The 27,728-nt window shown below is 37.3% G+C and overlaps 1 protein-coding gene and 1 non-coding gene across 4 annotated transcripts; one reads left to right on the top strand and one right to left on the bottom strand.

Annotated features, from left to right (window-relative positions):
* Positions 1-505: 505 nt before the first annotated feature.
* Positions 506-27,728, bottom strand: SLC33A1 (solute carrier family 33 member 1). 3 transcript variants are annotated; one of them, XM_037134399.2, is made up of 7 exons: positions 26,447-27,728; positions 16,546-16,736; positions 10,787-10,971; positions 10,398-10,515; positions 8,918-9,133; positions 8,076-8,276; positions 506-2,315 (listed from the first exon to the last, which is right to left on the bottom strand). In XM_037134399.2, the coding sequence occupies exons 1-6, from the start codon at positions 27,219-27,221 to the stop codon at positions 8,109-8,111; spliced, it is 1,653 nt and encodes a 550-aa protein (XP_036990294.2). In that variant the 5' UTR covers positions 27,222-27,728; the 3' UTR covers positions 506-2,315; positions 8,076-8,108. The 3 variants fall into 3 exon arrangements, with proteins under 3 accessions (XP_036990294.2, XP_036990295.2, XP_036990293.2); XM_037134400.2 differs by having other exon boundaries at positions 506-2,311; XM_037134398.2 differs by lacking the exon at positions 506-2,315 and having other exon boundaries at positions 6,274-8,276; positions 26,447-27,727.
* LOC119041254 (small nucleolar RNA SNORA30/SNORA37 family) lies at positions 19,137-19,266 on the top strand. The gene has a single exon (XR_005081008.2). It is a non-coding gene; the product is annotated as a small nucleolar RNA SNORA30/SNORA37 family (small nucleolar RNA).

Genomic DNA, 27,728 nt, shown 5'->3' with positions numbered 1-27,728 from the left:
CTACTGTCCAGGATCTAACAGAGCTCTCCTGAGTTTAGCCACCAACACTGCCCCCCACCCCAGGAGCAGATAGATCCCTACAAATACTAACCCGTCTCCAACGACGCGGTGTATGCCTCACTGTGTGTTTTTCTTATTCTCCTTCCACTGCCAACACACACTCTGCATCTCGCACTCTTTGTACGACACCCTGAGAAACTAGGATTGGTCCAGGCATTATCATTCATATCAAACAAGGTTTTCCTGCCAAGACACCTACTAGACTGATAGCTGGTCTACAAATTGCCTGTGTGTCCATCAGGGACTCACCCCTCTAGCACAATCAGCTGCAGTCAGTATGACCTGATTAAGTGCTCAAAAATGGCCACTTCAGGTAAAGCTGAAGTTGATTTGCTAAGCCTGGGGCTCTGAGCACGGCACTTGCCCTCAGGAGAGGCTGTGGTAAGAAGAGGCTGTAGAACAAAACCACCTCTCCAGAGCATTCTCCTAGACAAAGTTACTCTTCGCCTCCTCTTTCTTTCATTGCCCTTTCTTTGCTGAGTAAATCATGAAGTTCTAAAGGAGAAAGACATGTCAAGAAATTTTTATTGCAGAAAAGATAATAAATTATTGAATCAAGCAATAATCAAAGGCTATAAGGGACACACCAATATATCAAGGATAATGAATGTATAAGTATATGCCTGTGATGATCTAAAGCTTGTAATCTTTACATCATTAAGTTCAGAATGAAGTATTTTTACAGGATTGTCCTATTTGTAGTCCACTGCTGCACCATCCCATTCTGTCATGTAATAAGGCTAATTTAGGAGGGTCTGATTTATTCACATAAACCTTCCAATTTTTTTCTTTTGCCTCAAGTCATACCTCGATACTCAAATACTAGATTTATTATTTCCTCCACCCACAGGTGCTGACTTTTTCTTTTAACTTATTACCTTAAATTAGATTCCTTGGATGATTTGCCCCTTTTAAACCAGGAGAAAATATAAAAAAGAGACATCACTTGAGACTGAACTCTGGGTTCTAAGACCCAGGTTTTCACTATCCCAAGACCTAACCATAATATAAAGCCCCAAAATGTGTATTAAAGAGATTACAATTTCAACAAACATCAGATGAAATGTGCTTATTAAGTTTTATTTACTTGTATTGTACTGAAAGTACACGCAAAGTTTCTGGAGTAGGGATAGGTTTAATTATTAATTACTTATAATGATCACATTGGTTCCACACACCCAATGCTCACCTGTGTGGTGACTGATGAGAACCAGACCCATTAACAGCTCATCAGAGCCAACATGTACTGGGGTTTGTGATACAGGTGAGGAACCCTGCAATACAAACAAGAATATGGGTGGCTCTGTAGGACAGCTGTACCTAAGCCCTCCTTTCCTCAGAGAAAGGAAATCTTAATTCCTTAGTGTAAACAAGTTTTCCTTGGGAAGAATCCTAGGTTCTTTGGAATGTAAATGTATGTCTTCAGGAGGGAAGACAAACTTATGTCTCTAGATTTACAACCCAGAGATATGGCCATGGCCCCAGGTCTCATTTCCTCTTAAAATTCGAATACTAGAGAAGCAAATATGTTATGCACCAAATTATGTCCCTCCAAAACGCATGTGGTGACCCTAAACCCCAATGTGATTGTGTTTGGAGATAGGGCTTTGATGGAGGTAATTAAAGTTAAGCTAAGTCAATAGGATGGGGTTCTAATTCTACAGGACTGGTGTCCTTATAACGGGAAGAGACACCAGGGATGTGTGTGTGTACAAAGAAAAGTCATGCGAAGACACAGCAAAAAGCTGGCAGTCTCTAAACCAAGGAGAGAGAGACATCAGGGGACACCACAGCTGCTGCCACCTTGATCTTGGACTTTTAGCCGCCAGAATTGTGGAAAAAAATGTTTGCGATGTTGAAGCCATGCAGTCTGTAGCATTGTGTTTGGCAGCCCTAGCAAACTAATGTCTTCTGGATGGCGTCCCACCACCCAGGCACCAATGAACTTTGAGGGCTTCTCCTTCAGCACAGGTCCCAAGTTTCAGGAAAATTGGCTCAAAGTTCTAATGGTAAAGAAACAAAAACATCTTCTCTATACTCCCAAACTGTCCTTTAAAGAAAGTCTTCAACATTATAACTACCAGAGCCCATAAAAAATGGAAAAGCAGGAGATTTTGGAATAGTTCCCAGTGAAATTCTTGTAACCCCAAACTATCCTTACACCACCTCTTCTTGAAGGAAAAGTGTTGTGGCTCCGCTTACTCTTCCTTCCGCCCAGGTCATTAGTAGGAGGTACAACCAGTAATTCAGTCTGTCTTCGTAACAACAACAACAACAAAAAAAGGTCAGTGGTAAGTGTTAATGACTTGAAGCTACTGTATTTGCTTTTAACTATATAATGCCTATCTAGTATAATTTTAACATCAATGCCATAAAGGTATATTTGGCTACTATTTACTAAAAATGAAAAGAGTATTTCATTAATACTTTATGTTTTTATAGATCCATTGCAAAGCAATCATTTTGAGCATCTAAAGAATCCTTTATATAAAATCTGGAGAATTTATTTCAAGTATCTCCAAATATTTAAACATTTATAAATTTCAAGCTTTAGCAAACATTTTTAGATAAATTAACCAAATGAACATTTCACATATAGTAAAACACTTAAATAATGCTTGGCTATCAAAGCTAATGTTACATCTTTCAAAAGCTATAGCAATACAGAGGATCACGGTTCGATTCTCAGTCAGGGCACATGCCTGGGTTGCGGGCTAGTTCCCGGCAGGGGACGCACAAGAGGCAACCATACATTGATACTTCTCTCCCTCTCTCCTTCCCTTCCCCCATAAAGATAAATAAATAAAATCTATTTTTTAAAAAAGCTATAGCAATAGAAATGACTTTGTGCTGTGTATTTTTAACTCAAAACTAGATGTAAGCCTAATATTTCATGAAAGACCTCAACAGGGGCAGCTTTCAACATTTTTTTTCAATTTTATACTAATTCTTACAAAGGACAAGAATAAATATAAACATACTAACTTGACAATTCTATTAATTTACCAAATATGCCAAACTTTTTTTTAAAAGATTTTATTTATTTATCTTTAGAGAGGAAGGGAAGGAGAGAGGGAAAGAAACATCAATGTATGGTTGCCTTTCGTGCGTCCCCTGCTGGGAACTGGCCTGCAGGGAACCGGCCTGCAACCCCGGCATGTGCCCTGACTGGGAATCGAACCGCGATTGTCTGGTTCGCAGGCCCACGCTCAGTCCACTGAACTACACCAGTCAGAGCTAAAATATACCAAACTTTTAAAAATATCAAATTTCTATCCCAACTTTATATTTTCCTATATTTATAGATACATGCATTAAAAAAAATTACAATTTCATGAACTGTAAGTCTATGAAAAGTAAACTTTCCCCACAATTAAGGTCATTTTAATGAAAATAAGACTAGGCTTCGATATTCATATTGTACAGTAGGGACATTAACTGTAATGGGCCGGGGTACTACATTGTAGACTTATGATAATTTTCTAAGAATTATGCCCGTACTTTGTTTCTGTCGTGCTGTTTGAACATTATTCTTCACACAAAATGGTTATGAAAAGTTATTTCTACACTGAAAAACTATATATATATATATTTATTTATTTATTTTAAATATTTTATTTTATTTTTTAGACAGAGGGGAATGGAGGGAGAAAAAGAGGGAGAGAAACAGCGTCTGGTTGCCTCTCATGCTCGCAACCCAGGGGCCCTGACTGGGAATCAAACCAGAGACCCTCTGGTTCGCACGCCAGCAGCACTCAATCCACTGAGCCACGCCAGCCAGGACACGGTGAAAAACTATTGAAATGTAGCAACCTTTTCCTCAGTGCTTCAAGGCTTCATTTAAACCATGCAAATTAATACTGCTAATATTTTAATATATTTTTAACTCTACACTTAGCAAAACATTTTCAAAGGATAACTATGATTAATCATAGTATTTTCTTTTTTTTTTAAATTGTTGTTTGTCTTACTATTTTATTTATTTATTTAGAGAGAGGAGAAGGGAGGGAGAAACACATCAGTGTGTGGTTGCCTCTCATGTGGACCCACTGGGGACCTGGCCCTGACTGGGAATCAAACTGGACACCCTTTGGTTCCCAGCCCACGTTCAATCCACTAAAGCCACACCAGCCAGGGAGTAACCATAGAATATTCATTTTGCTACATGAAACTTTTCTCCTGCGAAATGTCCACTGCCGCCCCCCCCCATTTCTTTTTAAAAAAACCTCCTTAAAAGCAATTTTTAGAATCCAACCATCAAATCAAGTTCCTATTCACTTAAGGGAGAGGGCATGAATCTTGTACATTAATTATCCTGCCCTAACACAGGACTTGCCTCTAACGCTGCAGAATTCTGGGAAGGAATGTTAGTTCTCCATGCCTATTCTACCTGCTAACCATTGAGAGAGCTAAAATGAAGACTTTAATAGCACTTGTAAGAAGTAGAAAATGAAAAGGCTCTCAACCCCAAACTAAGTATGATTACATTAAACTGGCACTGTCAGATCAGGCAGGGATTGAGCCGAAGTCAAAAAGAATATGCTCTTTAATAGGTATTTTCAACCTTGTAACAGAAAATCAAATAATTATGCCTTACTATCTACCAAAGACACTGGTTAAAAAAAAAGTCACTGAAGTTACAATCCACTATATCACCTTCCTTTCTGTAACTAAAATGAATATTAAATATATACACATAGGTATCAAGTTCTTTATTTTTAGCAGGTTCTGTGTTAGTTTTACTCATTCGTTCAAGTACATGAAAAAGCATGACCCCCCCAAAAACACAAAAATAAATCTGATTTTGTGTTATGCTAAATAATGATTTCCACCATCTAAGATGTACTTTTTTTTTGGTTTCTGTTAACAAAGTAAAATAGAAGTTTTTCATAAGAAAAAAGAATAGCTAAAATACATCTTTTGTGGGTTAAAATTCACCTTATATCCCTCTTCTACTAATATTGTTTTATCTGCTCTAACTCCTTCAAGGTTCAAGTTCAGTACCACAAACACATTTTCCAGTTTTCATCATAGACTTTTAACATCCTTTTCACAGTGCCTTCAACATCAGCTTTACAACTATTATCCTAAATTTACATTTACACTTCCTAATGCATCCCCCATTCAGTAAGGCTGAGGCTTTTACACTTTTCTGGATCACAGTCCACTTAAGATTTTAACAGGAGCTCTTCCCAGAGAAACAAGAAATTACGTATTCAGTTTTATGAGTAATTCAGGGATTTCAAGGCCCTGCTGACATCTGTTTAACCTAAAATCCCTTGTAGTAAAGAGAAGAAATAAATAATAGGTTTAGATCACAGGTTTAGATCTCAAAGGTTTAATATAAAGAAAGAAAAATCTATTTTAGGTGTTGAACAAATATTTTATGATTGATCAGGCAAAATTAAAATAGTTACAAAGGAGGGAGTTTTTAGTTTTGGTCTTAGGTAATCTTACAAGAACCTTTCCAACTCAGAAGTACACAGGTTGAAACCAGTCATAAAGAGACACGCTCATATCTGATGTCAGCCAGTAAATACATACATTAAACAGAGGGATTAATGTTCATCCTTGAGGGTGGAGTTTATCAAGATCAATCGGTAAAGAAAAATATATACAAAAATAGGTAGTACTTTCTAGTACTATAGATTTACAATAAACAGATCATCAGATTCAGGTAGCTCATCTGTTGAAATGTCATTAGTAATCAAGGCCTGCAACATAGCTGCACACAGCTATTAATAAGTCACTTGGGGCATGCATTATAAGCATGTATGCAAATAACCAAATGACTACAATTTAAAATAATTGTGCATTTCCAGAACAAATGCAGTAACTGGCTTTTACCACATGGGTAAAGGCTTCAAATATATTTTAAAACTTCAGTCATTAGCCCTAGCCTGGTAGCTCAGCTGGTTAGAGCATCATCCTGATACACCAAGGCTGTGGGCTGAGTCCCCAGTCAGTGCAACAAGAATCAACCAAGGATTACATGAACATATCTAATAGGTGGAACGACAAATTGACGTTTCTCCCCACCACCAACCTTCCTCCCTCTCTAAAATCAGTAAAATAAAAATTTTAAAAAACTGTAAAGTATGTTTGAAAATATGTATAATTCATAATAACATGAATAAGAAATAAAAAGTAATTATGGCAATGTGAGCTACCTGACACAAAAATTAAAAATCAAAATACATTTCACATGTGAAAGCTGAGTGAATTTTTTCTTTATTCAAGTAAACATTTTGATTATAACACATGATAATGCGTAACCCATGTAAAGAAGTATTGCAGTCTATTATCTGGTGGAGACTCCTTGTCTCTGGGATGAGCTTCCAGGTGAGTCCTCAGGGTCCCAAGTTTATGCCCAGCACAGGCTCCGCGACGACTCCTCCCACCCACTTTACCCTCCGTTACTTACAAAACCCCACTCTAACCTTCAACCTATGTTACAACAAAATCAGGAGCCAATGCATATTTCTCCACAAGAAATATTGTCAGGACTCTACTTATCTCTCTTTTTCTCTAACTTTTGAAGGATTTGTAATCTTTTAAAAGTCAGAGTAACACACAATACAAAATACACAAAGAAATCTATTACCAGGTGAAATAATATATTGGAAATTGCTAAAAGTACTGAAAAGCTTAATTTTCCTGGAATGGCAATTCTTTACTGAAAACTATAGTTTACAAACAGGAGACTGTGTTTTAATAAGTGGAAATACAGTACCTGATTTGATAAAAAGTAATTGTGAGATCTTTTCTCACTAGTAAAGTGCTTAATTAAGAAACATTCTTCCACCAGATGATTTAATTTGTCAAAGGCACAAAATGTCTTTGTCCCTCTCCTTAGAGCATTTTTTAAAATATTTTATTTATTTATTTTTAGAGAGAGGGGAAGGGAAGGAGAAAGAGTGGGAGAGAAACATCAATGTGTGGTTGCCTCTCTTGAGTCCCCTGCTGGGAACTGGCCTGCAACCCAGGCATGTGCCCTGACTGGGAATCGAACCGCGATACTCTGGTTCGCAGGCCCGCGCTCAATCCACTGAGCTACGCCAGCCAGGGCCTTCCTTAGAGCATTTTTTAAAAAATTACAGTATTACTCACTTAAATTTTACTTTATCTGAAAGCTTTACTATTTCTCTCCATAAAAAAAAAAACTACTTGAAGGAAAGCATCTAATTTTTATTTCCAACACTTTAGCTAAGGACACACATACAACACCACCTTTGATCTGTTCATGAGACTTCCATGTGCCATGTAGCACTTGTGGCAAAACACATGTGTGAGCGTTAGGGTAAAAGTTAACAAAGAACCAAAATATCTTCCCAAAAAGGGTAGACAATAAATTAAAGATCATAGCTTTCATTTTATAAAAAATAGTTTGAATAATCTTATAAATCTTTAATGCCTACAAAAGCAGGAACTACATTAAAAATAGTCTTTTTAACACAGATTCATGAGTACAACATGGTTGTGGTCAGAAAAACAATAACTAAAGTAGCACTTCAGTCCATGGTCTAAATTCTCTTCTCAGGAAATTCCACAAAGAATTTAACAATCTGCAATTCAAAACAAGATTTAAGTTTCAACAGGCCAGGAGTGCTATAGTTAGTATGGGAACATCAAGCTCTTTTCCACTGGATTTATTTTATCAAAATTTTACATACAGCTCAGTGACAGACGCTGACAACACTTGACTGCACAGGTACCACTCATTGGCTACTGCACTGCTGCTTAAAACACACTTCGGTCAGTCAATAAAAACACACTTTGGTCAGTCAATCCAAAAGACAGAAATCAAATAACAAGGCCAGCAAAGTTGTTTCGGAATCCATTTCCTGACCTTAAGCAAACTGTAAATACATTGACAAGGCAAGGAAAAGTATAATCATGTATGGAGAGGTCTCTGGTTTTTAACCATTTGGCATTTTAGAGTAATAATTTCCTTGTTGAAAACAACCTTTTGTGTCCTGTACACTGATAGATCTCTGAATTAAAACTATAGTTACCTTTCTCACAATGCCCAGTAGCGATTGCATTAATTAATTGCTCCTTTTGCACTTCCACGAAGACGGTCCTTCATCTTGTAACTTTTTAAATTTTGTACCAAGAAAGAACCACCACCCAAATCCAATAAGCACACAAATAATGGATTCCACATAATAACCATCCAGCGCTGTAACACACGAGCCACCGAGTTTTTTGCAAAGCTGTAAAAATAAAATTTTGATAAATATTCCACCATTTCAAAATGGAAGCATTTAAAAATTGACATATTTATAATTTAAAAGATTAATCAAAATCTATTTTTGTTACATGTTAATGTATCTTGACCTCTTGGTACTAACAGGATTAAAAGCAATTTTCAGCTCATACTATAAACAAGATACAGCTTTTCATATTTGAAATATAAAGAAACACCCAATGAATCTACTCCACAAGTGGGACAATATTATCTTCAAGTAATGTATCAACAAACTACTAACCACTTCATTTTACCTACAAATGTTAAATGAATAGCCAATGAAATCTCCTTTTTGCTGTCATTATGAAACAACTATTAATAATGCATTTATTAAGTACCTATTGTGTGGGACAGTGATCCTCAGGCGGAGGGGGGAGAGACTGCCCCTCCCGTGCTAAGAAGCACTTTCAAGTCAGCTACTCTCCCTGATTTGAGTGCATTAGAACCCTTAGTGATGATGGGAAAGAAAAAAAATGTCAATTTCTATACTAGAAACTATAAAATACATATAGTACTTTAAAATACATATAGTACTTCTAGAGGCAAAATGAAGAAATTAATACCTTAATATTAGTTTAATGTTATCTAAAATTACAACGTACTTACCTCAACAGCATCAGGTGTTCGACAATTCTGGTTTGACGCTCCTACACACTCTTTCACAGTGAGGGGGTCGACAAGCCAAAGGGCTACGGTGGAAGGCCAGTTCCCTCCCAGATTGGACACAGTATTTAAAAGGGTCATATAAGTTCCTCCAATAAGTGGATCACTAACCTTCGCATTAAAAGCCATTATGGAAACATACATGCTATACAAGGTAACCTACAAGGAAAATGTAAAACATCTTTAGTACAATTAGAATTTATAAAGCTATAGTCTGAGTTAAGAAAATCAAAATCATAAAACTGAAACTTAATTTTCATGACCCCTATTAAATTCAAGTCAACAAACTTTTATTGAATATTCATTGATCAGACTTTACGCTGGATCGTGGCAATAGAAAGATGACTGAGGGTCTCTCTGTGCCCTTCAAGAATTTATTCCAGGCTGGATGAAGAGGGAATAAATAATTACGATGAAATGTAGTAAGTCTTACAAACAGAAGTACAATGCTACTGGGGCCTAAAAAAATGAGAAATTAATTTTACCATAAGAAGTCAAAGAAGGCTCGATTGAGAAAATGACAGATGAGATGGTCTTGAAGACGCACACGGGAATAGCCAAAACCTTGTATCTGTACTGCACCTAAATACATGATATGTCTGTGTGTGTCCATTTATATGTATATATGTATTATACATGGTAGCAATCAAATATTCAAAGAAACATGAAATATAATTATATACATGTATATATAATTTTTCTACATATATAGGAAAAATAGCATTTCAAAATTTATATGACAAATAGAAGAGAAAAATCTCCTTAAAGGCAAAAGTGCTTAAGAAGCAAGAATTAACCATCCATTTAGGAACATGGAAATAAACCATGTTTCTAAAACAGCATTTCTCTGAATACTGTTCCATGGGGCGTTCCAGTATCAAATAAGACTGAGAAATACTACGTTACATAAAATTAAACAGGTCCCTTTCACTGCAGGCCTTCTGAAAGCCTTTAGGATACAAACTCCTCAAGGGCAGGGATTCTGGCATGATTATGCTGTTATACTTTACTACTTAGAATGTTTTCTGGCTTGGAATCAGTGGCCACTTAATATTTGTCGAAGGAGTCCTGGCTGGTGTGGCTCAGTGGGTTGAGTACCGGCCTGCGAACCCAACGGCTGCTGGTTCGATTCCTGGTCTAAGATACACGCATGGGCTGTGGGCCAGGCCCCCAGTGGGGGCCACATAAGAGGCAACCACGCATTCATGTTCCTCTCCCTCTCTTTCTCCCTCCTTTCCCTCTCTAAAATTAAATAAAATCTTTTTTAAAAAGTCACAAAGTTTAAAGTATACTGTCAAATAATTTCATTATCAGGTCTGTGCTTGAATCTTGAAGTTTGCTATCATTATTTTAAGGCAACCATAGAAAAATGTCTTCTTTATTTTATAAAAAAGTTTACTTCCTGAGGAAACAACAAGCTTACCTGGTGTAATGCATAACTCAGCAGCACTATAACATAGTAATATACAGGGAATCCCCCTTGATGTTCTACTTTAGGAGTCCACCAAACCAGTAGAGCATACTCCAATCCAAGCAATAATCTACAGAAGGAAAAAAAAAAAAAAGGAACACTGAGCTGCCTTCCATTTTAGGTTAAAAAACAACTAAAACAGAAACCTGTGTCTACCACACAAAAAAAGCCTGTATTCAAAAACCCACTGGGAGGTTAAAAAGAGATAAAAGTGCTATAAATGATATTAAAGATGTTTTTCAAACCTTTTTTCCATAAATACTGTACACACAGACATTAGTGATACTGATGACTGTTCCTCATTTAATCTTTCTTATTTAAAGGTTTCATTTTGTCTTTACCTGTAGGGCATAGCTTTGTAAAACACGTTTAGTGGCTGGGGACCTGCAGTGTATTTGCTGATAATGAGAGGCAGTATGATCTGCAAAGGAACCATGGGAACTGCCAGTAAGGCTAAATGTTCTTTAGGCACTCCCTCTTCCACCAGTTTCAGTCCCGTTACTGCATCTGCTGCTGAAAAACCAATCTGTAATATAAAAACAAAAATATTTTAACTTGAGATTTATGAAACATTTTCCTCCAAGCATATGTAAGCTCTTCAAGAACCTCAATCTCATTATTGACCGATGCCAGTTATGATATGACTGATGTCATATCATAACGTTTGGTACAACAATCAAGTTAGAGAAGGTACACTTTGCCCTACGAACTACTAATAATATTCCGTGAAAAATGACTAAAAATTCAGCCCTCCTAGGAACTGTAGATGGCTCTAATTAAAATTAAATTTCCATTTCAAAAGTTCAATCTCTTATAATAAAGTATCTAAATATAAACCTGCTGATTTATATATTTTAAGTTCAAAAGTTTTAAATGACTCCAAATAAATCTGGTTAAAATGAAACATCAATGTCACAAATACATATTTCTGACTGACCATAATAAAATTTTCAAAAGGCTTTTAACATTTCAAAAGTAATTCTGATAAAACATTACATCTGAAAGGTTGAATTACGTGAGTAGGAAGAAAAAGTGTGGTTAGATTAATTCTTAAAAACCACAAAAGGATGCTAAGAGCAGTGAGTAAAGATGAGGTGAATCAAGATATTTAGAGTCTCAAAGTATCTCCCCAAAATTAGTTAAGTATGTACAAATGAAAAGTGACTTTAAAATGCGTTAACAAAGTAATCAAAGTTGGCAACAATTAATGGAATAAAGGAACATGATATGGCTCTTGAGATAATTCCTTGAACTTGTGATATTTCTGATATGTTTGTATAACTGAGCCTAAATATAAAGAAACATCAAACAAATATAAATGAGCCCTGGCTGGTGTGTCTCAGTGAACTGAGTGCTGGTCTGCGAACCAAAGGGTCTCGGGTTTGATTCCCAGTCAGGGCACATGCTGGGTTGTGGGCCAGGTCCCCAGTTGGGGGCACATAAAGGGCAACCACACATTGATATTTCTCTCCCTCTTTTTCTCCCTCACTTCCCCTCTCTAAAAAAATAAAATCTTAGGGAAAAAAATGAAACGTTTATATTCCTTAAAAATGTCCAAGTCACAAAGGCCACAGAAGGACTCATGCCACCTAAATGTAATGTGTAATCATGGGCTGAATCCCTAACAAGAAAAGGAAAATAAGGTTATAAAGTCTATCATTGGGACAACTGGTGAAATTTGGATATTGACTATGATTAGATAAGAGTATTGTATCAATTCAAAATTTCCTAATTTTTAACCAAGTTGTGGCTTTGTAAGAGAAAGTTGTTCTTAGAAAATATATACTTAAGGTATTTATAAGGGGCATGGTATATACAAATGACTCAAATATTTCAGAAGAAATATGTAATAGACTGCAAATTTACAAAATAAAAAAAATGGAACTAGATGTTAACAATTAGAAACCTTTGATACAGATATATGGGAATTCTTAAATGATACAGTAGATTTTTAATAAATATGAAACTCCATCAAATAAAAAAATTCCTTAAAAAAAGGAATGACAAATTCTATATACTTCGACCTCTTGGAATGGAACCATAAAATAAATTTCACCATAAAAAAATATTAAAGGTAAAGATATTTCACTTAAGTCCAGAAAATAATTTCACTTATATTCATCCATTCTTTTTGTAAAATTTCTATATACAAATTCACTTCAACATTTACTCTGTCTTAAAACTGGTATAGTAGTAAATATTTGTAATATATACATCCAACAATAACCTCATACCTAGAATACATAAAAAATACAAATTCTACAAATTTAAAGAAAAAGGCAACATTGAACATTCAAATGACCATAACCATATGGGGAAAAAAAAAAGCTCAGTTTCTTTAGTAACCAGAGAAATACAAATTATAACCATAACAAGATGCTACTACATACCCACCAAAAAGGGTAAAACTGCAAGGACAATAACCTGATTTTAAGGCTACAAAGCAATTTGAACTCTTACACTGCTGATGGTAGAGAAACTGAAATAATCACTTTGGAAAATTGTTTGGTGGTATATACTAACATAATTTACTTGTGACCCAGCAATTACATACCTAGGTATTTACTCATCACAAATGTGCACATATGTTCACCAAAAGTAATGTACATAATATTCACAGAAACACTATTCATAATAGTCAAAAAGTAGAAATAACCTAATCTGTGGACAGAATAAATTATGGCATATTCAAACGGTGGAATGTTATAATCAATGAAATAATTAAACTTTTGCTATAAATAACAATATAAATTATACAAATATAATGTTAAATGAAAGAATACTAGAGCTAGCCATCCAAATATATACTGGATATTTCATTTATATAAAACTCAAAAACAGGAAACTAATTTCTGGTACAAAAGTTAGGAGAGATATTACTTTTAGTGAGGTTTACTTTAAAAGGGGAACATGAGATTCTAGACTCTGTAATTGAAGCACCTCCTTCTTACTATGCACAGTATAAATTATTATAATCTTTTAAAAAGTAATTTAGCGCCCTGGCTGGTATAGCTCAGTGGATTGAGAATGGGCTGCGAACCAAAGGGTCCCTGGTGGGGGCCACATGAGAGGCAACCACACATCGATGTTTCTCTCCCTTTCTTTCTCCCTCCCTTCCCCTCTGTCTAAAAAGTAAATAAACAAATTTTTTTTAAAAAAGTAATTTAGCAATTATATTCACTGACCTACCGACTCCCACTTAAGAATCTGCTATTAGGAAATATTCAGAATGTCAAAGAAAAACTGCAAAAAAATTCACTACTGCATTTTTATAATTAAAAAACCTAAGCAAATTAAATATACAACAGAAAAATGATTGAATAAATTATGACAATTTTATTGACTGTGATATATTGCTATTTTAAAGTTTTTAAATATTATTTAATGATACAGGAATATGGAGTCATAAGAAAAAAGATTAGACGTAATACAATATGATACAATTACACTTTTAAAGTATTTATGTGTATATAAATGTATAGTATTCATATCAAATTTGTTTATAATTAATTCATTATATATGTAAAGTACACATACGCACACACGTATAGGAGGAAATGGGCTGGAAAATATACCAAAAATGTTATAGAAAGTAATCTGTAAATTCTGTAACTAGTTAATATTATCATTCTTGAATCTTTCAGCATTACCTTCAGTTGAAATTTAAGTTCTTTAAGTTTAAAACTTCCTAATGTTTTCTTAAAATTTAACCCACCCTATCACTAGAGAGGGGGAAATATTCACTACCTGAAAAACATGAGGCGAAAATTTTTATTTCAGTGTTGTCAAAGATAGTTACGAAGTATTTATGTACATAAGTTTAAATATTAATAGAAAACTCCTATAACTGATTCTAGGTTTTAAGAATATTAATTCCAACACTAGCAATAGCTCACTCTAACAAAGTATACTTACCTCTCTTCTAGCATAATGTCTTTAAAATGTTTTAGAACTATAGAACTTCTGGCCAAGATGGAGGAGTAGGTAGATAAACTTTACTTCCTTGCACAACCAGAAGAAGGACAATAAATTTAAAAACAAAAAATAACCAGGACTATCAGAAAATCAAACTGGATGGAAGTCCGACAACCGAGGAGTTAAACATTCATCCAGACTAGTAGGAGTGGAGATGGGCAGCCAAGGCCAGATATGGACCAGAAGAAAGAAATAAACATTTTAACCAGAACAGAATGAAGAAACAAGAATTCCAAAAAATGAGGAGAAGCTTAGGAACCTCTGGGACAACTTTAAATGTTCCAACATCTGAATCATAGGATTGCCAGAAGGAGAAGAGGAAGAGCAAAAAAATGGAAAACTTATGTGAACAAATAATGGAGAACTTCCCTAACTGGCAAAGGAAATAGACTTCCACAGAGTCCAGGAAGCTCAGAGAGTCCCAAAGAAGTTGGACCCAAGGAAGCACACACCAAGGCACATCATCATTACATTAGCCAAGATTAAAGATAAGGAGAAAATCTTAAAAGCAGCAAGAGGAAAGGAGACAGTTACCTATAAAGGAGTTCTCATTAAACTATCAGCTGATTTCTCAAAAGAAATTGTGCAGGTAAGAAGGGGCTGGAAAGAAGTATTCAAAGTCATGAAAGGCAAGAACCTACATCCAAGATTACTGTATCCAGCAAAGCTCTCCTTTAGAATGGAATGGCAGATAAAGTGCTTCCCAGATAAGGTCAAGTTAAATTAATTCATCATCACCAAACCCTTATTATATGAAATGTTTCAGGAACTTATCTAAGAAAAAGGTGAAAAATATGAATAGTAGCCCTGGCTGGTAGTGGATTGAGCATGGGCCTGTGAAGCAAAGGGTTGCTGGTTTGATTCCCAGTCAGGGCACATGCCTGGGTTGCAGGCCAGGTCCCTAGTAGGGGACACATGAAAGGCAACCACACATTGATGTTTCTCTCCCATCCTTTCTCCTTCCCTTCCCCCCGCTCTAAAAATAAATAAATATTTTAAAAATATGAATAATAAAATGACAACAAATTCACAACTATAAACAACCTGAAAAAAAAACAAACTAAGCAAACAACTAGAACAGGACCAGAATCACAGAATGGAGATCACATGGAGGGTTATCAGTGGGGAGAGCAAGAAGGGAGATTGGGGGAAAAGGTACAGGGAATAAGAAGCATAAATGGTAGGTACAAAATAGACAGGGGAAGCTTAAGAATAATATAGGAAATGAAGAAGCCAAAGAACTTATACATATAACCCATGGACACGAACTAAGGGGTGAGGGATGCTGGTGGGAGGGAGGGTGTAGGGCAGAGGGGAATAAAGGGGAGAAGAAAAATGGGGCAATTGTAATAGCATAATCAACAAAACATACTAAAAAATAAAATGCTTTAGAACTATAAAAATGGACATCTTTATACAGAAACCATAAAATGTAAAATAAAAATAACTACAACCCCCATTTTTACGGTATATTTCCTTCTAACACTTAAAAATGAAACTGATTTTTAAATAAACTTCTAACACTCATACATTTCTGTATCTTTAGAACTCACATCCTAAGTAAATAATTTTACTATCTCTAAATGTATACTCACTGTAACAGTAGAGCTATTGTTTTTTCAAGCCATTCACTTTTACACTAAGCATTAATATTATTCATTAAATAAATTTCACATTTGTTAGACATAGTTTAAATTGGCACAATTTAAAAAAGTATTTTATTTACTTATTTTTAGAGAGAGGGGAAGGGAAGTAAAAAGAGTGAGAGAGAAACATCAATGTGTGGTTACCTCTCATGTGTCTCCTACTGGGGACCTGGCCTACAAACCAGGCATGTGCCCTGACTGGGAATCAAACCAGCAATCCTTTGGTTCACATGCCCGTGCTCAATCCACTGAGCTACACCAGGCAGGGCAGCACAATTTTTTTCAAGATCCCCATTTAGCTTTAAAATTATATCTGATATCATCATACCTTTTAAAACATACTTAATAAACAAAAATTGTTTTTTATTGTTAAATTCTAAAAGTAGTGGAAAGAAGCTTATTACATGAGAAGGCAATAGAAGTGTTTCATGATAATGGTAATTATAACAGAATGGTAAACAGCTTTCTAAGTCTCTTACCTTTGCAGTTAGAATCAGAAGGCAAAATGTCAGAACCGCTGGCATTTTTATAATTGCAAAAAGCAGCTTGTAAGTATCTGAGATCCCTTGGGTTTCTTCTTTTCCTACTGATACCTCTTTGTTTTCTTTTTTCAGAATGGCAACTAAAGTTGTTGTTATCAAAAATACACTTCCCCAGAAAAAAAGGAAATCTGAAATTTAAAATGTTAAAATCGATAATTAACTTTTAAAATGACATAACTTCATTGATAGTATATAATTCTGTATACAACTTTTCCTCAATTAAAATCTGGTAAGAAAAATTTAGCACAATGTGCACAATTTATCACATTCAAGGCACCCTAAGTACCAGACGCTGCAGACAAGCGAGGCAGACCTACCTGGCTCTGTTAACGTACGTTACACCGACCAAAATTAGACAGGGATACTTAACGAGGAAAAAGAACAGGGTTACCAACAGTAACCGACAGTAACATCCCACCCAGGGTTGGATGAAAATAAAAGTCTACCTCTGGAGTTGGGAGAGGTGATTTTCACATCCCACATGACCAAGCCATCAGTCATATTTCCTAAGTGCCTAAGACACTTCAATTCTCTATTAAAGTATGACCACTTAGACAATAAACAGGTGATCGTTTAGATTTTCCAGCCCATATTTTGAAACTTTCTAATGTTTTAAAACTGTTTAGTAAAAGCTTTCTGTCCTCAATACTGAGGTACGGAAACAGTTTTTTCACACTTGCAGTTGCACAATGGGGACACATGAAAAATCACTGGGTTGTCAGTGAAAGACTGCTGGGCCATTAGCCATTACTTTAAACAAATAAAGCAGAGAGGGTAAATGATGCTCTCAAAGATTCTCTGTGGTTGCTCAAAATCACAGTAATCGTAAAGGCACCATTTATTGAATATATATCATGTGCCATAAGTGTGCTAAGCATTTTACATATACCATCTCATTTACTACAACAACGGGAGATTCATTTATTACTTACTAGTCCCAACTTACAGATAAAGAAACAGACTTAGAGATGTTATGCCTGAAGTTAATTCTGAGTCAGTAATAAAACTGTGATTTGATGCCTTGTATAATAAATTTCAAAACCCATATCTCCTTAATCTTAGTTCTTCACTATAAAACTTACTGGATAACCCAGGCCAGTTTCACCATCTATAAAATAAAAGGCCTTGGCTAGAAAATCCCAGATGCCTTCTAGCTCTAACATTCTAGGCTTGTACTAATTTTATATGCCTACTTGTTATTTTATTGCTCACAGAGCACAACAAACTGTTCACGGAACCTGCCTCCTTACCTTTCCGCGGAAACAACTAGAGCATTCTTCAGTAGGGGCCTTCCTTTGTATTTGGTCTTGCTCCGCTGCTGCACTAAGTGGATGGCGATCTCTACCACTTGAACTCACTTATGACGGAGACAATAGCACTATATGTTTAGACCAATTTTTCCCCTTAGCATTTAAATGTGCCTTTCTCATGTTATCTGACTTGGCTTTCTCACACGCAAACGTGTGAGAAAGGCAAAGCAGGCATTATTACCATGCAGACATGAGGAAAAGCAGCCCAGAATATTTAAATCTTTGCCAGAGGTAAAACTGTTGAGGCAGAATTTGAAACTAAATCTGAATTTGGATTTTACCATCTTTCACACTACCTGCATAATTTTTAAAAATTAATGTTGAAACAAAAATTTACAAGAATTTAATTGAATTCTTGTTTAATCTCCACAGGCTAACAAAAAACAAGACTGTGTTACCCAAGTGATGCAAATTAAAGAAGCTAAAATGACTCAAGCATGTATGGATATTTGTATTCTGAGGTGAGTTCTCCTACATGGGAAAGTTATACTTAACTTTAGATATCAGAAGACACAAAACATTCTTAAATGCAAAGGTATCTATTTTAAAACACAGTAATATATACAAGTTATGGTTAAAGTTCATCAAAATAACATCACAGCAATTTCTAACTTGTTAATAGGATGTTTTGAATTCAAATTCAAAAGGAATGAACAAAAATTTAAGATTATCCCTTAAATAAAGCTAATGTTCATTATTTTTGCATCCTCAAAAGTCATCTGTGAAATGTGACAAATAATGGCTTGCTTACAGAATTTCATCTATAATACTATTCTCCTTCATAAAGTTTATGATCCTTACTTGGCTTAAATTAGTTATTTAAGAAACCCTACAAAACAATATTATTATCACGTCACCAGAAATTTCAATTAATGGTCTCTATGTAAATGTTAAGTGAAAATTAAATGTTTTTCAGTTATATATATATTAAAGAGTTCCAGTTCTTTAAGCAAAGTTTTGTGTGTGTGTGTTTTGTTTTTTGTTTTAAGATTTTATTTATTTATCTTTAGAAGGGAAGGGAAGGGGAGAGGGAAAGAAATATCAACATACGGTTGCCTCTCATGCGCCCCCTGCTGGCAACTGGCCTGCTACCCAGGCATGTGCCCTGATCCAGGAATCAAACCATGATCCTTTAGTTTGCAGGCCCACACTCAATCCACTGAGCTATACAAGCCAGGGTCTAAGCAATGTTTTTGTTTTTTTTTTTTTAATTGCTTAATAGCCCTTTCACAGGTCCTCCCCCAGGCAGTGGGGCCCAGATTTGGTAGCTGGTGCTGAAAGAAAAACCCTCGGGTGCATCCTTGCCCCGGGACTGTGCCAGGGACAGCTGTCACTCAAAGGCACAGAGCGGGGAAAACTTGCTTAGTATAGTCTCCCAATTTTAATGAAAAAAAAATCTAAAACTTAAACTCCTTGATATCAACATCGGGAGACAAAGAGTAAGAACAGGCTGAACAGGTTTTAGTTTTGTTTGCAGACAGGATTATGTGTAATTTCTTTGTGCTTGAGGATAAAACAGTGCACTGAAAGAAGGAAATAGTAACAATGCGTCATCCAGAGCCCTGATTCGAAGGCTCCCCATAGCTCACGTGAACAGAATGAAGCTAACAGCTCTGAAAGAGAGGCTCTGCCACTGCCAGAAAACATACTGACAGAATTTACGAACATACTTACCATAAATATTGACCACTGGACTACTGGCTATTGTTCATCAACATTGCTTTGGCGCTAAAACATACATAGCCTGATATACTAACCCCTGTGAAGGTATTATTATAAAAAGTGATCTAAATATTTCATTATTAACATTTTGGTTCATTTTGATTTATGTATCTACAAAAGCATTGTGATGTTATACTACATAATGTATGCTATGATATGATCAAGATGTCAAAGCTCATGTTTAAGCCTCATAAATATGGCTTTTGAGCAAAGTCTTATAATACAAACTAAATATTCTGGAGGAGCTACTAGATCTTACTTAGGGCTCTCATGAATGCAAATATAGGATATAATAGCTAGCACCTGGATGCTTAATATTCAAGGCAAAACACAGGACAGTGCAATCAAATAAAAATAATGACCACATCAAAAAAGAAACTGGGAAAATTAAAAAAAAAAGGAAAAGAACAATCACAGCCAATGCTGGCAAAGATGCAGAGAAGACGGGTTTGGATCACTCATAAATGGCAGGACCACCTGGGAAAATTTGGGAGTTCCTTTCAGAACTAAAAATGGACTTAACGTAAACTGACATTTGCATTCTTGGGCATTCATCTCAGACAAATGAAGACTTATTTTCACATAAGCAATAGCCAAAAACTGAAAACTACCTTAATGGATGAGTGGTGAAATAAACTGTGATATGTCTAACAAATGAATACTCCTCAGCAATAAAAAGAAATAAATCATTACTATACACAACAGCCTGGATGAACCTCAAAGAAATTAAGCTGAATGGAAAAGATCAATCTCCAGGGGATAGTGCATGATTTCATTTAGGTAACATTTCTGAAATAACAATTCTGAAGATGAAAAACAAATTAGTGGTTGCCAGGGTTAGTGATGGAGAGGAAGAAAGGGGTCTGGCCGTAAAAGGCAACACAAAGCAGTCTTGCGGTGATGGTGCAGCAGAGCGTTTTGATCGCTCTGCTGGTTAGCCCAGGATGGAAGTGCACATACCACACACATGCACACACACGAAGGAGTGCGCGTATAATTGGAGAAATCTTAATAAGCTCTACCGATTTTGTCAATTTTTTGGTTTTGATACTGTACTATAGTTACCTAAGATGTTAAAGGAGGAGGCTGGGGGAAAGGTGCGTGGGACTTCATTCAGCATTTCTTTGCAACCTCCTGTAATCCATAATTATTTAAAAATAAAAAGCTTTTAAAAAATAAATGAAAAAGTTAAGAATGCAAAAGTTCTAAGACTGGGCTAAGTACAAGATACGTAGGTCTTAAATAAAAGACAATATAAAGAATCAAAAAAGAAGTCTTTACAGGCTAATTCAATTGGCCTCTAAATAAATTTCAATATAATCAGAAGTGATATTCAGAGTAAGATTTGTGCCAAATAAAATCTGATAATTTCTTGGCTCACTATGGATTTTGTAAACTGACTTTTCCACACAAACGCAATCCCACAGCTCTTTACTTGACAAAGAAAGCATACAGCACCATTTCTCCTTCCTTCCTTTTTTTCCTTTGTTCTTGTTTAAGTGGCTTTAAGACCTTCCTTCTGTGGTGTGGACTCCAGTTTTTTGTGTGTGTTCTTTTTTAAAGATTTTATTTATTTTTAGAGAAAGGGGAAAGGAGGGAGAAAAAAAGGGAGAGAAACATCAATGCGTGGTTGCCTCTGGCATACACCTAGTACTGGGGACCCAGCTGCAACCCAAGCACATGTCCTGACTGGGAATTGAACCAGCAACCCCCTGCTCGCAGGCTGGCACTCAATCCACTGAGCCACACCAAGCAGGGCTTGGCTCCAATTTTTAAATATCCAATATTCAATCCTTCTTGAATATACTAGCTGCAGTATTTTTCCACCTATCTCACTTTACTACTAAAAGTGCACACAACATTTGAAAATAAGTTCAGATTTGCTCCATTTGTCTACACCGAGAGGTAAGATCCACCAAATTTATGGATTGTTTCATTCAAGGCAAAAAGGAAGCTAAACTCAAGGATTACATCATCCCTACCTAGAGATTAGCTTTTAACGTAATGGATTTTTTTTAATCCTCACCTGAGGATATGTTTGAATTTTAGAGAGAGGAAGGGAGACAGAGTGAGAGAGAAACTCTGATGTGAGAGTGAAACAGCAACCAGTTGCCTCCTGCATGGCCCCCAACCAGGCATCGAACCCAAACCGAGGCAAGCACCCTGACCAAGGATGGAGCCCACAACCTTTTGGTGTATTGGGAAGATGCTACAACCAACTGAGCCACCTGGCCATGGCAGTTGATTGGTTAAAACATTTTTTATATAAATCTTACTTTAAATTATTATAGAGATTAGCTTTAAAGGCAATGGACTTGTTTTTAGGAGTTTTAAAAATATATTTACCCAGAGATTAGCTTTGAAGGTAATGAATTAGTTTTTTTAATACAACTCTTACTTTATTATTATACAGTAAAACCAAATATGTTTAATGTACAGTTCTATGAATTTTAACACACATACCATTTTCAAATCGCAACCATAACCAAGGTTCAGAACACTTCCATTACTCTCCAAAACTCCCTGGGGCTATCCATCATCTTCTCCTCACCCACAACCCCTAGCAACTATCAATCTGTTCTCCATCTCTTTAGTTTTATCTTTTGAGAATGTAAGAGGAGCTTTAAACTTAACAGGCCTGTCTAGAAATGGGTCATTTAGTTCTGCCCAATTCTGAATAGCATTAGTAGTCACATAAAAGGTGTTAACGAGTACTGCTTCAAAAAGCAAGACAAAGAAATGTGTCACTAAGTAAGAACTGGTTCTGCTCACTTCCTAGTTCAAAGCATGAATGTCCTATGGGTACATACTGGTTTCACTATTATCACTGCCAGTTTGATTAGCTTTACACTTAGAGTATCAGTTTTTTCAAAGCAACAGGTCCTTTCTCTGACTCCTAACAAACTGACTCATAAACTGTTAGTATGATGAGCTCTCTTCTCTGCTATCAGACTAACCTGCTCCCTGTCCCCAAACCCAAATTGCCTGTTTCCTGTCCCAATCACTTCTATTCATTATTGCTACCACTGCTTGCAGAGAAGTTGGCCTCAAGTACCAGCTAGATCCGGAAAAAAGACATTTTACACGAATCCAATTAGTGTTTTTAAAATTAGAGGGAAAAGCCCAGGCCGATGTGGTTCAGTTGGTTGGAGGCTGTCCCTTTAAACAAAAGGTTGGGGGTTTGATACCTGGTCAGGGCACACACCTAGGTTGCAGGTTTGATCCCTGGTCGGGGCATGTGTGGGAGGCAAGCAATCGATGTTTCTCCCCTCCTCCCCTTAACCCCCAGATCCGCTTCCTTTCTTGCTAAAATCAATAAACAGTTTTAATTAGGAAAAAAATTTTCAGCTTCTCTCGAATATTCATAAAATCTAGCAATCCCAGGACCCTACTGCCACATTGAAGCTTCCTGCCATTCGATGAGCATGGGTTTTCCAGGTCATCACTGCCCCTCCAATCCTGGCAGTCTTGTACCAACCCACTCATTTACATTATCTATTTACCCCCTCCATCATTTTGGTTTACAAACCTCACTGCAGACTCTAAATGCATTAGGAACAGAAAATTCTCAGGTCTTATTCATCAAACTATAACACTATCACATGGCTAGTAGGAAACAGGCACTCGCTGGTGAGTAAATGAGTAACATGCATCACTTAAAATAAACAAAAAACCTTTTTGATCTGTCACTTCTGGTCATTGGACCGTCCAGGAGTCGGCTGATGTTTTTTTATACACCAGCTGTCCTAGTGCTATTTTCCTCTGATGGAAAAGCCTAATGAGCACATATTATATTTCATTATGTTACATTGTATATGTATTCTATTTAAGGAGTCAGGAAATCTACACTGTAGATATACATCTATATCTAGCCACTTGGCTGCAGTTTCTTCATGGACACGAATGACGAAGTTGAAATACATGATTCTTTCAAGTCATAAAACTTTGTTTTCATCTCTATGTTCTTTTGGGTTACTTTAATCAGCTCCTGCAGCTTAAAAAGTCATGCCTTTTTGCTACTAAAGATCCTTGAAAAAACCAAATGTGGCAGGACAGAAAAAAGCCCACTTGTGAGTTTAGTGCTGTCCTGAACCCTTGACGGCACCAAAACCAGTCTCGGCATAATCAAGGTTTTGTTTCTAGGGCATTCTAGTTGCACCCTATCTTTGTCTGTATTTACTATTTAGATCACTGCTTTCTAGACAGCAAAAACCGTTCTCCGTATATTCACTTCCATATACTTGTAATGCTCAGAGTATTAATCACATCATATTTTAGAATTCTGCAAAAAATAAGGCCTGCACTTAATTTCCTGATTTTCTAAGCATCTGCCTCAGTGTTTGGCTCTTTTTTTATGACCTAAGCAATTTTATTTCCTTCATGATTATTTATATGCTCTTTGAATTGCTCGAAACCCCTGGTTTTTGTCCGTGATTGTATAGTAAGTTCCAGAAAGTGCGAGGCTATGAACGTGTTACTGTGCAGTCACAAAGAGACAAATGAAAATTCAGAAATTCTTCAACTTTTAACTTACTAAAATGTTTAAACCAAAAACAGCAGTCCACTACTGATATAAAAAATCAAATTAAACAGTAAGCTCCTTTTACAATTTCCAGGAGAACAAAGTTCAAATTCCACAGATAAACAGCTATTCAAAATTACAAATTAGTGTAAATAAAACTCCAATGGCCCTGGCTGGTGTGGCTCAGTGGACTGAGCGCCGGGCTGTGATCCAAAGGGTGGCTGGTTCAGCTCCCAGTCCGGGCACATGCCTGGGTTGCAGGCCAGGTCTCCAATGGGGGCCATGTGAAAGGCAACCACACGTTGATGTTTCTCTCCCTCTTTCTCCTTCCCTTCCCCTCTCTCGAAAAATAAAAATAAATAAAATATTCTTAAAAAACCCTCCAAAGGCACTATTTTGATCTTCCTATTGGGGAACAGCTATGGCTAAGGAAAGATAATTAGAATGGCTCCTGAATGCCATTCTCTGGAATGATGTTTTATCAATCACTCTTATGCTTAACAAAGAGTTCATTTACCTTGTTAATGATATAGTTCCCACAGCCTTTTAAATCTTAAATTCCCTACTGAGACTAAGTAACATTATCACTTCATTAGCCTTTCCTACTGGCATGCACAGTCTAGTACACAGTGAAAAGCAGGACAAATACGAAGCAACAAGGTGCCAATTTGATGTAGTCACAAATTATTTTTAGGCAGAGATTTATTCTTAGAGGACAAGGAACTCAGAAAATTCAGACAAATCTATCTAGTGCAAAACAATGAGCTCTCAATCGTTTTTGGCCCCAAACCAACTAATGAAAAGTATAATTATCATTTCATCAGTAGTAGAGGCTCATAGCAGTTTGAGGTAGAAAGGGGATCCCTTACAGGGTGTAGAGTTTTCTAAGATTCCAGGGGATGAGTACTTGAGTTGTGAATCCCTCCCTCCTCACCACTCCCCAAATACTGTAACTCTTATACTTCCCTTGCCACAAAACTACCCCTGATTTACCCTGTCGGAAATTCACAATCTAGTACTGGGAAGATGAGAGAAAAATTCAGCTGTTTGAATTCATCATCACTACCAGAATGAATTATACTATATTCCTGATGTTCAGTAGTACTGATAGTGAGAATTCCACTTCTGTTTCCTAGTTGTTAGGAAAGTTTTAAACAAATTCTCATAAAATCTTCGAGGCATGTACTTTACTCATGCAGAAAAAGGGGAAATTTTGTAGAACTTACAACCAATTTCTTACTAGATAAACTTCAAACTCTTATAGCATTTAAAGGAAGTCTTACTGATTCGTCTCTACCTTTCTTTCAGAACTATTTCACAAACCCAGTCCCCGAAAATACTGCTTTAGGCACTTTGAACATCAGAGGCACTGTCCTATACTTTTTTTGTACTTGGCTTCTTCAGTGCATGTTTCACCTGGTGTGCATTCTGGAGTTTCACTTACCCACTTCATGGTATGTTATCACTCAACAAAGTCAAATATCTACAGTGGCAAGACTGACTCCCACAAGCAGTCAAAAACCAGCAACTCTGAGCTCCCCTAAAATGGGCATCTCTCCAGTTCCCTGTGGTTTGGGCTCTGCTTTTTAGCAAGTACTTAGAACTCTGTCGCTCAGCCAAATACTTAATGTTGGAATAAATTAACCCTACTCCTTTCACAAGAGGGCTAAATGAAGTCTCTTGATGTAAGAATAGGGGCTAAAAGTGCAACAGAAATCTCAATCCAGGAAAAGGAAAATGTGAAACACAGGTGTCAACCTGGATCCGTGACTTCACATTAGACAGACTTATAAAATGTTACCGGCCAGTGTGGTTCAGTTTGTTGGAGCCTGCTCCGGTGAACCGGAGGTTCAGGAGTTCAATTCTCCATTGGAGCACATGCCTGGGTTGTGGGTTTGGTCCTCAGTGGGGTTCTTCCCTGGTCAGGGTGCTTATGAAAGGCAACAGATCCAAGTTTCTCTCCCTCTTTCCCTCCCTTCTCTCTTCTAAAATCATTAAGTCCCCTTGGGTGAGAACGCATCTGTGTATTAGGCAACAGATCCCTAGACTGAGTTTTGTTTGCCATTCCACAGGCTGCCTCTCCCTGCTTACTGCTCAGTACTGATCACTTATGATTACTCCAATAAAGTCATTCTCATTTTAGTGGAACAGAAAACTAACCTTGGGTCACCACCCAAAAATGATTTCCAGTAAATTAAATAATGAGCTTCCCTCTAACATCACACATTTTCAAAGGGATTCATAAACGTAAAATAAACCAAACAACATAGTTTAAATACACTACCTGAAAGAGTAACGATGCCCCTGGGTTGAGGCTGAAATCGCAAATATTTGTTACAGAAGTCGGCAGATTCAAGGGCCAAAAACAAAACATTGCCCAAAAAGTAGCCCGCTGTTTGGCCCACTGAATTGCAAGTAGAAGCATAACCCACGTTCTCCCGAGATAACATAGTTAATGCCCAACCATCCACAGCGATGTCCTGAGTGGCGGCCAGGAATTCAAACAAAAAGAATGTCACTGTGAGAGCAACCACATCGGGGGCTCTGCCATCGGTATTTCCGAGCAAACGGTCCACCTGAGTGGATAAATATATCATGAAGATTCCCAGTATATACTGTGTAGGGACAAGCCACGATTTGCGACGACCGAAGTTCCTAAAGTAAACCGCATCAACCAAAGGGGCCCAGAGCAATTTGAGACTGAATGGCCAAAAGACAAAACTGAAGAAAGCTTGATCTGTATAGCTGACATTTTTGCTCTGCAAAATGAGTGGTATGCTTCCCGCCAGGCCCAAAGGAATGCCCTGAAGCACGTAAAGAAAAAGCAACAGCAAAATGCTGCTTAATTCGGCCCGGCAACTCCTCGGTGGTTTTGAGAAATCATCGGTGCCGACGTCCGAAAGTAATGCTTCTTTGTCCCCTTCTTCGCCCACCCACTCCATATGAGTGTCATCCCAGCTGCCCGGCGGCAGAGGGCCGCTCTTCATATCCAGGGAGGGGTTGAAAGACCCTGGCCGTCGTTGCCGACTGTTGTCCTTGTGGGAGATGGTGGGTGACATATTAGACACGATGAAAAGCCCTGTCTGAGGGGGGTCTGGGCTGAGCGTCTTGGATGCGTCTAGTCCGAGGTCCAAGGCTGACGCTCTGGACCAGGGTCTCGACAGATCGGAGAGAAAGGCAGAGCGAGGGTGACAAGGGCCCTTCTTACTGCGGCTCGGAGAGCTGAAGCCGGGAGCTAGTCTCCAGGCTGGAGACCCGGGCGATGGCTAAGTGCCCCTTGGAGCGGCGTCAAGGAGGCTGAAGGAGCCCCCCGGGCAGCCGCGCCGGGCTCGGAGCTGGAGAAGGAGGCCGTGGTGCTACGATGGAAACCGGCACTAACTGCAGCAAGATCGGACGGCTCGCGCTGCTACCAATGCGGGACACAGCACTTTCTCCGAGGTACTCCAACTACACCAGATAATTTCCTGCCCCGCGCTTCAGGAAGTGGTCCTAGTCTCGAAGCAGTCCGGTCTCCGCCTTCAGAGCAAGCCAATCAGGACATGCTCCCGGGGACCAGTTGGGAAACA

The sequence above is a fragment of the Artibeus jamaicensis genome, unplaced genomic scaffold (assembly GCF_021234435.1).
Source record: "Artibeus jamaicensis isolate MK-2021 breed Jamaican fruit bat unplaced genomic scaffold, CSHL_Jam_final scaffold_474, whole genome shotgun sequence".
NCBI lineage: Eukaryota > Metazoa > Chordata > Mammalia > Chiroptera > Phyllostomidae > Artibeus > Artibeus jamaicensis.
This window is presented reverse-complemented; position numbering and strand designations above follow the sequence as displayed.

Excerpts from the sequence above, each read along its gene's own strand:
- SLC33A1 (XM_037134399.2), bottom strand. The coding sequence starts at position 27,221 with ATGTCACCCACCATCTCCCACAAGGACAACAGTCGGCAACGACGGCCA. Across the intron at positions 16,737-26,446 it reads GGGCATCGTTACTCTTTCAG|ATTTCCTTTTTTTCTGGGGA; the intron begins GTAGTGTATTTA and ends TTTAAATTTCAG. Across the intron at positions 9,134-10,397 it reads TGAGTTATGCATTACACCAG|GTTACCTTGTATAGCATGTA; the intron begins GTAAGCTTGTTG and ends TTTTCCTTGTAG.